Raw genomic sequence first — 12,156 nt, forward strand, 5'->3', positions numbered from 1 at the left:
GTTTAACTCGTTCAACATGAGAGCCCGAATCTGGCTAAGTTCGAGCTCAACTCGTTTAACCTGAGAGCTTGAGCTCAAAAGTCATCTTGACTTATTTTACAAACTTGATTCGACTTGTTTGTTATTTAATTTATTTTCATGTTAAATTATCCTAATTATTTTATTTTTAGAAAATTGGCTATAGATGTTTGGAATTGAACTAAAAGGTGTTTCTACTGATCCGTTTTCGTTTTCGAGTGACGATTGCTCCATCTATTAGGAAAGGACGCGCGAAGCTGTTTTATGATGAAGAGGGCACTTTCTACTCTGATGTGCGCTATATTATTGTGTTTTATTTTTGAATGAGTGATCCGGGATTAAGCCACGTGGCAATACCTGTCAAAAGGAGTGCCTTTCATACCGATTGGAGTACCAAGATAATTCTTCACTACACTAAAATCTAGTGGATCAGGTTCCATATTCATAAAAAGCCAGGGTTAAAACATGTTTTGCAACTAAAACTTATTTTACTAATAATAAGAAAGAATTAGACGTCCCCAAGGCCTATAATAGAAGCTTTACCAACTTGCCAAATAATATCACTCATAGCAAAAACTAACGGTAATGTTTTATCGTAGTTTAAACATAGTTAAATTTAATATGTATTTGTAAACTAGATTGTAATATAGACAATTAAGTTTTAGCTCAATTCAACTTTTAAAATTTTAGTGAGTCAAGTAGCACACAAGCAGCTCGACTAGTTTACGCCCTAAGAAATATAGTTATAATAGCATTATAAAATTTACTCCAAAGTTCATGTAAATAACATTTAAGTATATGCTAAATGGCTATTTCATATGCTCTATCCCACTATGCTTAATGCACACCTGCCACCACAAACAAAATTTTGCAAACTAACTTATTCCACTGTTAAACAATTATAGCCTATTTTCTCCTATCATTTTAACTGATCCCAAAAATCTCTAATCTTCATTATGTTAATCAGACATCATATTCAGCTCCACTGAATTGACCCATATCACCTTCATCGTCATCTTCCGTCTCCTTTTGTTCTCCGTCTTCCATATCCATTCTTCCATCATGCCGATAACTTGAACTTGTATTCCTCCTCTTTGAACCTACATAACTCTGCACAATTTTCCCGTATCGGAATAAATGGAATTAGGCTTGGAAACAAACCGAACGTTCATTGAACTGTTTGGCAGGAAGTTCGTTTATGTTCATTCATTTAGTAAACAAAAGAACACGAACAGAAAGTTTGTGTTCATTTAATTAAACGAACATTTACACATGTTTCATTCGTTCGTTTATGTTTGTTTGTTAATGTTTGTTTACATATCAGTAGAAAATAATTATACATTATTTATTTTTTACAAGTTATATCATCCTAATATGTTTTATTTCTGTTCATTTATGTTCGTTTATCGCTGTTCAATTATGTTTGTGAACTGTTCGTTTAGCTTTTAAACAAACACGAACATGAACACAAGTATTTGTCCAATTAAGTGTTTGTGCTGTTCGTGTCCGTTTAAAGTTACATGAACAAACATGAACATGCCCTTATTCACGTTCAATTTTTATACACACACTTTTGCAAAATTTAAGAAATACGCGTACCTCGGGCTCATTCATTTCAACTGAAACCGTTGATCTTTGCCTTACTGTTATACTTGCTGGAACAGGGAAATATTCCACCTCATCACCGGTTTTTCCTTCTCTACCTCTCTTTTTTCTAAACATGAGTTTTGTTGGCAGAGGCTGTATAAAAAAAAAACCGAAAACTTGTCACAAAATGTTACAAAAAAAAATAATATGATAAGAAAGTCAAAATCTAGTTTTTTTTTTTTTAAATTATTATTTTACCATGTAGCGAGCCTCCGATTCACCAAATGCCACAAGATAATTTGTAGGGTCACTTGCATCCTCACCCCGAACCTAGTAAACCAACAAATGTAAATAATCACAGTAATATTTATTAAAAGAAACAAATGTAAATACGCGTAACATACATCCCAGTGATATTCGCGAACCCATGTGTAAGAAATATCCTCATTTTCATCATGCACGTCCTTGGATAACTGCAATCATTAGTATAATTCACCATGAATTAAAAGAAAAAAATACTAAACAAAATAATTAAATAAGAAAGTTAATAAAAAGTTAATATACCACCGACTGAAGGAACCATATAAGCTAAAAACTTATCCGATTTAGCTGAACTCGAAGCGCTCGTCACAAAACTTTTCATTATCGCCTGCAAGTTTTAGAAGTTTAAATTTTTAACCATATATGATCACCGATGACCGAACTTCTAAATCTGTAAAAATAATTATAAAAATAATAAGATTTTACCTGAGATTCATGAGCTTCACGAACCGACGTGTCCATCTTATTATAGCTTTCGGAATCAGCAGTTGGAGCACCGTCAAATGTTGCAACAAGATACTGATCATTCCACCTGTCAATATACGTAAACAGTTTGGTCAAAAGTCAAAATAATATTCAATAATAACTAAAACTCCTTACCGTTCAAAATCAGGAAATAATGGTAAAATCTCCACAGGCTGCAGCTTTTTATTAGTAGCATGAACAGGACGTGATTTACACGCCTCAAACGAAGCCTCGATATCCTGTATTTTCCTTTCCCTGTTACAAGTCAAATGTCGGTTATAATATGCAAAAACAACACGCCTTCTATTTCCTTAAACATATAAATAACAAGTACCTGCTATTAAAACTGTGTAGTAGATTGTGTCCACGGGTTTCCTTGAGTCGTTTTGCTTGTTTTTCACTTAAAGACTGCGAATTTCAATACAATAAAGAATGTGGCAAACCACAATATTTTAATTTCAATACATAAAAAGTTTATTAATTTACTTTTTACACAACTATACGAACCTCTCTCGTGGCATCTGTGCTAATCGGGGATATATATTGTGTTTTAACCAACCAAGACATGCCTTTATCCGTAGGACGTTCCTTTCTTTTTATGCCGTCTCTTTTAATAGGCGTCACCGAAATATCTTCTTGCAGTAGTTTTTCATCCTCTGGATCAATATGCAATATTTCATCTTTCGGAGCACTAAAAATTCGTGGTTGAAAATAAAGAAAGTTAATAAAGAATGGACTTTAAAAAAAATGGAAAACTTGTAACGAATGAATATATAATGAGGTATTACTTGTATACACTAAGAACAAGTAGGTCAAGCGGTATTCCAAGATCTTGCTCAACATGTAATTGAGGCTTGTGAACTTTTTCCAATGAAGTGAAGGTGTATTTAGCAGCTCTGTAAATATCAATTGCAAAATATATAAAAGAAATGTGTTAAATAACTTAGCGATACTGCGCATAGTTATATAGATCTTCTATTTAATACTTTTACCAAAAGATCGTTATATATTAATATAGTGTATTTATGATATCAAGATTCGCGGTTTCAAACGTGAATGCGTACCTATCTTTGTCTCTTCTAAAAGACATAAGCTTTGGCTGTGCTGACGTATCTGGCAACCCATCCCGGAACCTTAAAAAGAATATATTGGCTTATTAAATGATCGTAATAAAAATCAAAACAATAATAGTGCATATAACGGATGTAATGTTACTAATGTAGCATACTCACTTTAGCTTGCAGATAAAAGTTGTCGGCTTCCTTAACCGGTTATCAACCCGTTGACCACCCAAAGAAGATGGAGCCTTCTTCTCACCTGCATGAGAACCGATAATCGAACTGTGCGGTTTATTCTTCTGAGATTCCTTTAACTGCTGCCGATATTTTTCATCGTGTCTTCGTTTCTCCATTTCTCGTTTCTTTCGCATCCTTCTTTCTTCTTCCGTCTCAACCTTGTTCGTCGGTCTTGCGGGAAGCGGAGGCTTAGCATGTTGTTCGGTCGAAACCTTTCGCTCTGCAGACTCTTTATTGTCACTCTGTCTATGTTCCTTAGTTTGATTAGTTATATTTACAGAAACTGTTGACGGGGGCGGTGGAGGCGGTGGCGGTGGCGGTGGCGGTTGCAGAGACTGGTTATTAAACTGAGTGTACTGCGAAGGCGGAAAATACACCGGCGCTGGCGGTGGCGGTACGTAAGCCGAGTCTGGTGGTGGTTGAGGCGGCTGCGGTACCGGTGGATACGCTAAATACTGTTGTTGCTGATTTAAGTTAGGGTTTACAGGCGGAACCGAGTAATTTGCATAATTCCACATCTGGGAATACATATTTCCACTCGGCTGAGGTGTCGGTGCTAGCGGAAGCGGTGGACCGGGCGGCAGATGTAACGGTCGTAACGTCATATAGAAACCCTAAAGCTAATAAAAGCTGATAACTTTATGCTGAAAGCAGATTAATATGAAGAAGAAATTAGCTTCAATGAATGCAATTTCATGTATATATGATCACATTCTAACCCAATTAAACAATCAATACAACGTTATATAAAAACCCTAAATTTGAATATTAAAACCCTAAGTTTAAATTCTATGTTTTTTAGCCGAAGAAGATGAAATTAACTTCTGGGTATTCAAATTCATGTATATATATGATTATAAATTAACCCAATTGGATAAATAATCAATTGAACTGTTCGAATTTGGAAACCCTAGCGTATAAAATTAACAGTTTAATTTGGGTTTAATTGATGGAATTGATGGATTAGAGAGTTAAATGTGAGATTGAATTAAAGAGTTAATGGTGGTACCGGAATCAATGGCTGCTGCTGCTGCACAGTGAATGTTGCAGAGGAAGGTTTAAGAAGAAGAGGGGTTAATAATAGTGATTTTAGTTATGAATTATGATATAAAACAATAATTAATGTGAAACTATTTTTAGAAAAAAAATGGTTAATTTATGATTATGATAAAGTAATATAGTTTTTTTTTTAAACATCAACTTTCATAATTAAATCAATCAAAACCCTTCCTACCAAGAAGGTAGCAAGGGCTGGAATCACAAACAAGCAAGAACAAAAACTACAACACTATCGATTTCCATCTATTCCAATCTAGACTCAAACTATTCGCCATATTTTTTATCCATAAGAAACTCAAAACCTTTATGTCTCCAAGCATTTTATCAATCTTTACCGGCTTATTTTCGAAGATGAACTTGTTTCGAGTTTCCCATAAACACCAAATAGCAGCCATTACAATCGAATATACCATTTTTCTTTTATGCTCCACCTCTGACTTGATTGACAGCCACTGATAGCCCTTGAACGTCTTTGATTTGGGAAGTATGAATGTTACACCACCTACCAATTCTTTGCCACACCACACACGCAACGTAGCATGAAACAAATATATGGTCCACCGACTCCCCCGCCGCTAAAGAATTACAACATATATCCAGGCCAAAAAGAATCTTCCTTTTTTATCAGATTATCACACGTGGGAAGGCTGTTTTGGATAGCTCGCCAGACGATCACGTTCACTTTCATCGGCACCCAACTATTCCAATCTAGGATACTGTTCGGACATGGTTGATCAACTCTATATAATAATTTCTTCATTGTTGCCACCGAGAACGAATCTAGTGCCTCACCACCCCAAACCCACTTGTCTTCTCCTCCTTTAAACCTGAAATAATACAGTAAATCAAGAATTTCTATCAGTTCTTTAACCGCCACTCCGTACATAGGCTGCCTTTTCCAATTCCACTTTATCGAGTAATTTCCATCCGTTACTATGCATCGATCAGCCACCACACATGACTTCTTCGCTTCTAACGAGAACAAAGTAGGGAACCGATTTTTCAATCTATCTTCCGTTAGCCATATATCCAACCAGAACCTGACCTTAGACCCATTTCCAACCTGCCCTTTAATAGAATCTGTTAAAGAAACTTGGTATGTTGCCAACGACTTTTCAATCTTGACAATTTTGTCCCATGTACCATTTAACCTTTTGTTGTGGGAAATGATCGGCCACGATCTAGGCGTATGGTGAATGGACATTATAACCTTTTTCCAAAGGCTATCCTCTTCCACCTTGAATCGCCACCACCATTTTGATAAAAACGCTAAAGTAGAATCTTTAAGAGGGCATAAACCCAACCCACCATCTTCCTTGGCCGAGGTTATTCTTTTCCAAGCCACCCAACACGTTTTCTTCTTTTCCTCGCTTCCTCCCCACAGAATTCTCCTTCTTTTAGCCTCAAGGATCTCTAAAATCTTTACCGGGGCTTGATAAAGGGAGAAGTAGTAGCTTGGAAGGTATTCGAGAACAGCCTTAATCAACGTTATTCGACCGCCCATTGAAAGAGTACGAGCTTTCCACAATGCTAGTCTTTTGTCAAACATATCCACCACATTTTGCCAATTATTAATTTTATTCATATTAGCTCCCACTTTAATTCCAAGATACAAAAACGACACTTCCCCCGCCTTACAATGAAAAATATCCGCCATCGCTTTGACATTTTGAAAGTTCAATATAGTTGTAACAAACATTTAATATTTAGATATTAATCAATTATTTGAATTTTGAGTTTTGATTACAAAAATTCAATTAGTCTTTGTTAAATGGTACAAGTTGATGGTTTAATGCTAGAGATTTTAAGGGTTTTTTTTAGTAATGAGTTATTTTTTTATTGAAGGTGTTTATTTATGTGTCAGTCAAAATCAGTAAAAATGCTTGACATCTGGTTTAAAAATGCAAGCTCAATTGTTGGGGTAGTTTCAGACGTTGTTAAAAAAGAGAATGTGAATTTATATTTGTATGTTTTTATAATAGGAATTTGCATTTGTGAATCTTTTTATGTTTTATTAAGCAAGGGGTTTGATAAGGTTTGATTTAACGTAAGTGAAAGGTGTATCTAAATTTATAACGGTCAAGAAAAAAAAACCTAGTATATAGGTTGCGTTACTTGTGGAGTTAAAGGACAACGTCCTAGACAATTTACAATGCATGAGTTTGTGATTTTGTATCAAAACCATTATATCATTGTGTAATTTGATACATGAAGATATACACATTAAAGTGATTCTTAACTTCTATAAAACTAATTTGAGTTTTTATAGTCAAGATTTTGTAAGTCTAAAATACATATGGAAATTAATTTATTTTAGAAGTTTTTTTAAACTACAACCTCAGTATACACGGTTTGATCAAATAGATAAATGACAGTCTTTTAATAAAAAAGAAATAGTAACACTTAGACTATTTGTTGTGGTTGTGAAAGGGGTGTAAATCTAGCGTCACGTCCGACTAAAAAGTGTGGAACATGAGGAATAGAAGGCTCTTGTCCGGACAATAGGCTTGAAGAGTTGTGAAAGGTGAAATCACTCATGTATACTGTGTGACAACACCTTTTTTTTGTTGATCACACTCACATGAGTATAACACAATCTTGTGTGTTTATCCCATTTTACGTAGTCAAAAGATCACTTTTTACATTTTTTTCAGCACCCTAGTTCTAAGATTCCAAGATATATATAATTTATTGACCAATTGTAACGCATAAAGATACGAGAGATATAATGAAAATAGATCATACATAGTTGATGGACAATCTAACTATAACACCGACCATTCAGGTTGTGATGAATATTTAGATTCTTTCTATCTCACACTTTATTTTTAAACAACCTTTTTTAAGCATTTGTAAAACATATTCAAATCACAACCTGAAACGGTGACCTCACAACATTACAATAGAAAGTATACACTAGTATCTATGATCTTCGATCACAATCTTAGAGAGAAGACTAAAACTACTCTAGCTTGGTGGAAGCTCAATTAGTGGTTGTAGTGTTGATTTGTTAACACTCACAATACGTCATAGTACGTCGTTGTGTTTGCATGCTATGATATATTTCTCTCTCTTTCTAATTTGCCTTTTTAGACAAATAATTCATTAAGTTGTTATCAAACTAATGACAAGATTCTTATAGATTTAAAAATAACCTAACGAGTATGATTATTGATATCATTATCTGGCCTACAGATTATCATTAAAACAATCACTTTTTGGTTACATTTCAAGTACATTCATTATTAACTTTCACAAAAGAGAAGCGTAATACAAAATTACAAGTCAGACTGTATGAAATATAGGAAAGATCAAAGTATAAATAATATAAGAAAAACTAGTAATTATAGATTAAAAGGAAGATTAGTTGGAACCCAAAAGTACAAGCAGATCATCACACGTCATACCATCCTATGAAGCATCCACCCTATTTCACATAAGACCTCGTTTTATGACAACATATAACTACTAGTCCACTACTACTACTACCATGGTGAGGTCTAACGGGTTGTTATGCATAGTCTACTACCCGGAGCAAAACTATCTGGACCGACATGCTGTCTCAATAGGTCCAACTTGTCTTGACATCTGACACATGGATAAAACATCAAAATTTTAGAATATTTCAAGATGAAAGCGATTAGGGCCGCTAATTACACGTTTAAAAGACCTGAAAATAAGCTTCAATCTTCTTTCTAAGAGTTGTATACTCTTTCTTGACATTTTGAAAGGTCCTCTTGCATCTACATTATGTCACATTTGATTATTTTTTAGATCATTGGTAAATAATAATATATAAAGTTGAAATGGTAGGAGGTGTTAAATAATGATACCCTTCAGCATTTCTAGCATTGCAATAATTTCTGAAGTGTGTGCACTCGGTTTTGACCTTCTTGGCTCCAATGCTAGTGCTACTACTCTTAAACTGATGCATCAAGCTATCTAATTTATTGAAGTCCAAAGGCCTTTTTTCCCTGTTCATCATAATTTTCATTGATTTAAAAAACAAATAGAAACAAACCTTTATTTTAAATAATAAGAAGTCAAGTTTCGTACAACGCTTGATCAAGATTCGAGAGAAAACGAGCAGAATCACGATAGAACAACGTGACAACTTCCTCTACAAAGTTTGGATTAGAATTGTCTTGCAACTCCTCCAATTGTATGAATTGTTCGTCGAGATATCCCTAAACATGAATAAAAAAACCTTACAATAAGTAAGAGAATGCTAAAAATCTTTGATTAACAAAGGAAAGTAGTACTTTACCCCATTTTTTAATAGAAAACCGATACTACCAAGAACTAACCTGGTCGAAAAGAGATTTGCGAGTGTTAGCAATATGCCTATGCATTTGATTTCTTTGATCCATTGAAGTGTAATGAAATGAAATGAGTTGATGCTATAATATGGAATGAGAGGAAGGGGTTTTATAGGCCCATGAAAAAAGAGAAATGTCATGTCACATATGAAATAAATTCCTTTTTGTAAGCATAGCATCCATATAATAGTTATGATACTATTATTTTAATACATAAATGGAAAAAAAATATGTTAACATATTGGATTTTTTTGTACTAAGTAACAAAAGCCGCTTATCCACTTTTTGCATACGAAATTCCAATTCCAATTAATGCAAGAATAATGAATATTTATTATTATTTAATTTCACTTCAATGTAATATAAATAAATAAAAATTATGGAATTGGAATATATACATTTATTCAGTTAGTTTTCAGAAGTAAGCAATGGAGGGAAAATGGAATGCAGAAAAAGCATTTGGCAAATGACAATAATAGTATGTGTTTGAGAACATATTTCAATTCCTCAACGGAATTGGAATATTATGATTTATTATTATTTTAGTATATTACGCTGCATTAATCCACCAATATATCTTATATTCTCTTTACCACAAAACTTTATAGTGAGTTGTACGATCAAGCTATTAAAAAACTGCATTTTAAATAGATACTCGAAAGTGGTATTCTTGTCTAACGTCATGAGGGTGATGGTTAAGACTTGGGATCTTGAGATCTTAAGGTATGATGATCAAAAGCTTATTCAAAATAGTGAGTTTCTTCCTTGATGGTGTTCTTAGGTGAGTCAGATCTGAAGCGTCAAAATTCGTATGGATGACTGATATCACATCTCAGGATCGCTCACTTAAGTATTGATGGACGTTCCAGACACAATTAAAAAAAATTAAAAAATAGACACCCTCTATTTTTATTGAAAAATTATCAAAATGAACATAGTAAACAAAGAAGTAAGCATAGAAGTTGCTTAAGAAGAGCCAATCACAATGTGCCACGTAGTAAAACGCTAGCTAAGATGCCTAAGATGGAGCCATCACATAACAACATGATTACATACGATATAACCATCTCAAGGTAACCAAAATCTACCGCGCTTAACGTATTACACGGTTATGTAGCGGTAAAGGCTTGGCTCAATAATAAAAAAGGGCGCCAACTAAACAAAGTCCATGGTTTTTTTTAAATAGGGCATAGGCTAACTAAGTTTTCTATGTGTTACATGTTGATTCCTGGATGGCTCAATAGAAATAGAAGGGAGGAAAATGTCAACTGTTCATACTTCATAGTCATAGCCCATGTATTTTATTTTCAAAATAAATATTAAGTCAGACTAAGCTTTTTATATATTACGCGGTGACGAACTGACGATCGGTTGGCTAGATAAGAAAATTGCCACGAGCTACACAAAAGTACACAACTCATGCTTTTTCATTAAAGGAAAGTAGTAATAAATGGTAACAAAGATTTTTATGTGTCATGTGACGGCGCACGGTTGCTTAGCCTGATAGGGAAAAAATCGTCTACACATAACTTGTGCCCTTAGGTGATCGCATATGTTTTTCTATGCCGGCGCTCCACCTTAGCCACCATAGTCGCCTTTTCACTACGTGACATTGTGCTTGACTCATTTGGCCACGTCTTTACGCGAAAAGTTGATTTCCATGTCTATTTTGGTAAGTATTCTGGTCACCATATCCATTTTGATAAAGTTTCATATATTTTTTTTCAACTTCGGCTATAAATAATTTTGTAATCAGTTTTGATATAAAATCATTAATATGTTCAAGAAGTATAACAAGTAGCTTGGTCCAATGACATAAGTGTATGTTTAGCTTACAACTAATTGGTTGTGAGTTATACTTGAGACATAGGGTGAAAGGTGGAAAAGAAATTAGGTATTAGCAAAGGAAAAAATACGTTCAAGACGTGCATTTGTTTTCTACATCATAACACAATATACGAAAATTTTGTAATGCTTAAGTTAAATTTCACATATGCCGTAAACCAACAAGTATTAGTTAATAATGAATAGGGGTGAGCAAGATAAGGGTCGGACCCTTAAAACCCGGTTACCCGACTCTTAAAAGCCTTAATTAGACCCGAATAAATAATATGGGTCGGGTAAAGGGTATTTAAATTTCACCTTAAAGGGTAAAAGGGTTTCAAGGGTCCGACCCTTTTTCAAACCCTTGACCCGTTTACTAGATAGATATACATTAAATTCACGATTAATCTGAAATTTATGAGAGGTATTGTATTTCATATATGATTCATCAGAAATTTCCTAACTACTAAGAAAAATAAAATTTAAGGCCATACTACTGAATGGAAACATATATATGGAAATCACCGAATTGTTTTCTACATGTAATTTGTGAATGTGAATATTGTTTGCATCAGTTCAAATGGTTAATAAACTTTCGAACTTAGACTTTACTATGTTATTAAATGGAAGTATAATTGTTTTAGAATTCAAATATTAAAGTCATATATGAGATATGCAACTAACAAATACAAAAAAGAATATTTGATTAATGTCTTAAAGGGTAAAGGGTTGGACCCTTGAAACCCTTATTTATACCCGACCCTTTTATTGTTTAGAGGGTAGGGTCTCGGGTTGTCACACCCCGACCAAAGGCGGCGGAACATGCCGAGGTGTAACGATTGCCCATAAGCGCATGACACTATTTAAAGCGACAATATTTAACAAACTCATTTCATTTCACAACATCGAAAATGTCGCATAACCAAATATTCATAAGTCAAATACAACAAAATATAGCAAATCAAATATTGTTCATTTTTGCTAATATCCTAACGGTATTTGTGTCATTTTCTTCACCGAACTCCATAATCAACCTAGATGCAAACCTGTAACATTTCATAAATAAAGTTGTCAACACAAAGGTTGGTGAGCAATTCATAAGTTTGAACAATAGATATATAGTATGAAAAGCCACAAAACTAGAATACAAAACCATAAATAATAGCTATAAACTTGGATAAATTGACAATCGCTAATAGAATTACGTTAGCGCCACCTAGCTACAAGGGATTGCCAAGCAGTCTAGGATTTAATAGAATATCGTTAAT

General features: G+C 34.0%; 2 protein-coding genes across 2 annotated transcripts; both read right to left on the reverse strand.

The window, feature by feature from the left end:
- Positions 1–848: 848 nt before the first annotated feature.
- Positions 849–4,509, reverse strand: LOC143563691 (protein PAF1 homolog). Its single transcript, XM_077051181.1, has 12 exons — positions 3,624–4,509; positions 3,456–3,524; positions 3,180–3,287; positions 2,899–3,082; positions 2,726–2,799; positions 2,527–2,646; positions 2,353–2,458; positions 2,170–2,254; positions 2,010–2,080; positions 1,864–1,935; positions 1,618–1,758; positions 849–1,128 (listed from the first exon to the last, which is right to left on the reverse strand). The coding sequence occupies exons 1-12, from the start codon at positions 4,289–4,291 to the stop codon at positions 982–984; spliced, it is 1,845 nt and encodes a 614-aa protein (XP_076907296.1). The 5' UTR covers positions 4,292–4,509; the 3' UTR covers positions 849–981.
- A 3,639-nt stretch (positions 4,510–8,148) lies between these two features.
- On the reverse strand, positions 8,149–9,124 carry LOC143563692 (histidine-containing phosphotransfer protein 4-like). Its single transcript, XM_077051182.1, has 5 exons — positions 9,053–9,124; positions 8,802–8,932; positions 8,579–8,719; positions 8,416–8,488; positions 8,149–8,333 (listed from the first exon to the last, which is right to left on the reverse strand). Exons 1-5 carry the CDS (start codon positions 9,113–9,115, stop codon positions 8,286–8,288), a joined length of 456 nt encoding a protein of 151 aa, XP_076907297.1. The 5' UTR covers positions 9,116–9,124; the 3' UTR covers positions 8,149–8,285.
- Positions 9,125–12,156: the final 3,032 nt, after the last annotated feature.

Source organism: Bidens hawaiensis, unplaced genomic scaffold, assembly GCF_021521415.1.
Source record: "Bidens hawaiensis isolate Kalapana, Puna unplaced genomic scaffold, B.hawaiensis_p1.1 tig00021509_1, whole genome shotgun sequence".
NCBI classification, from domain to species: Eukaryota; Viridiplantae; Streptophyta; class Magnoliopsida; order Asterales; family Asteraceae; genus Bidens; species Bidens hawaiensis.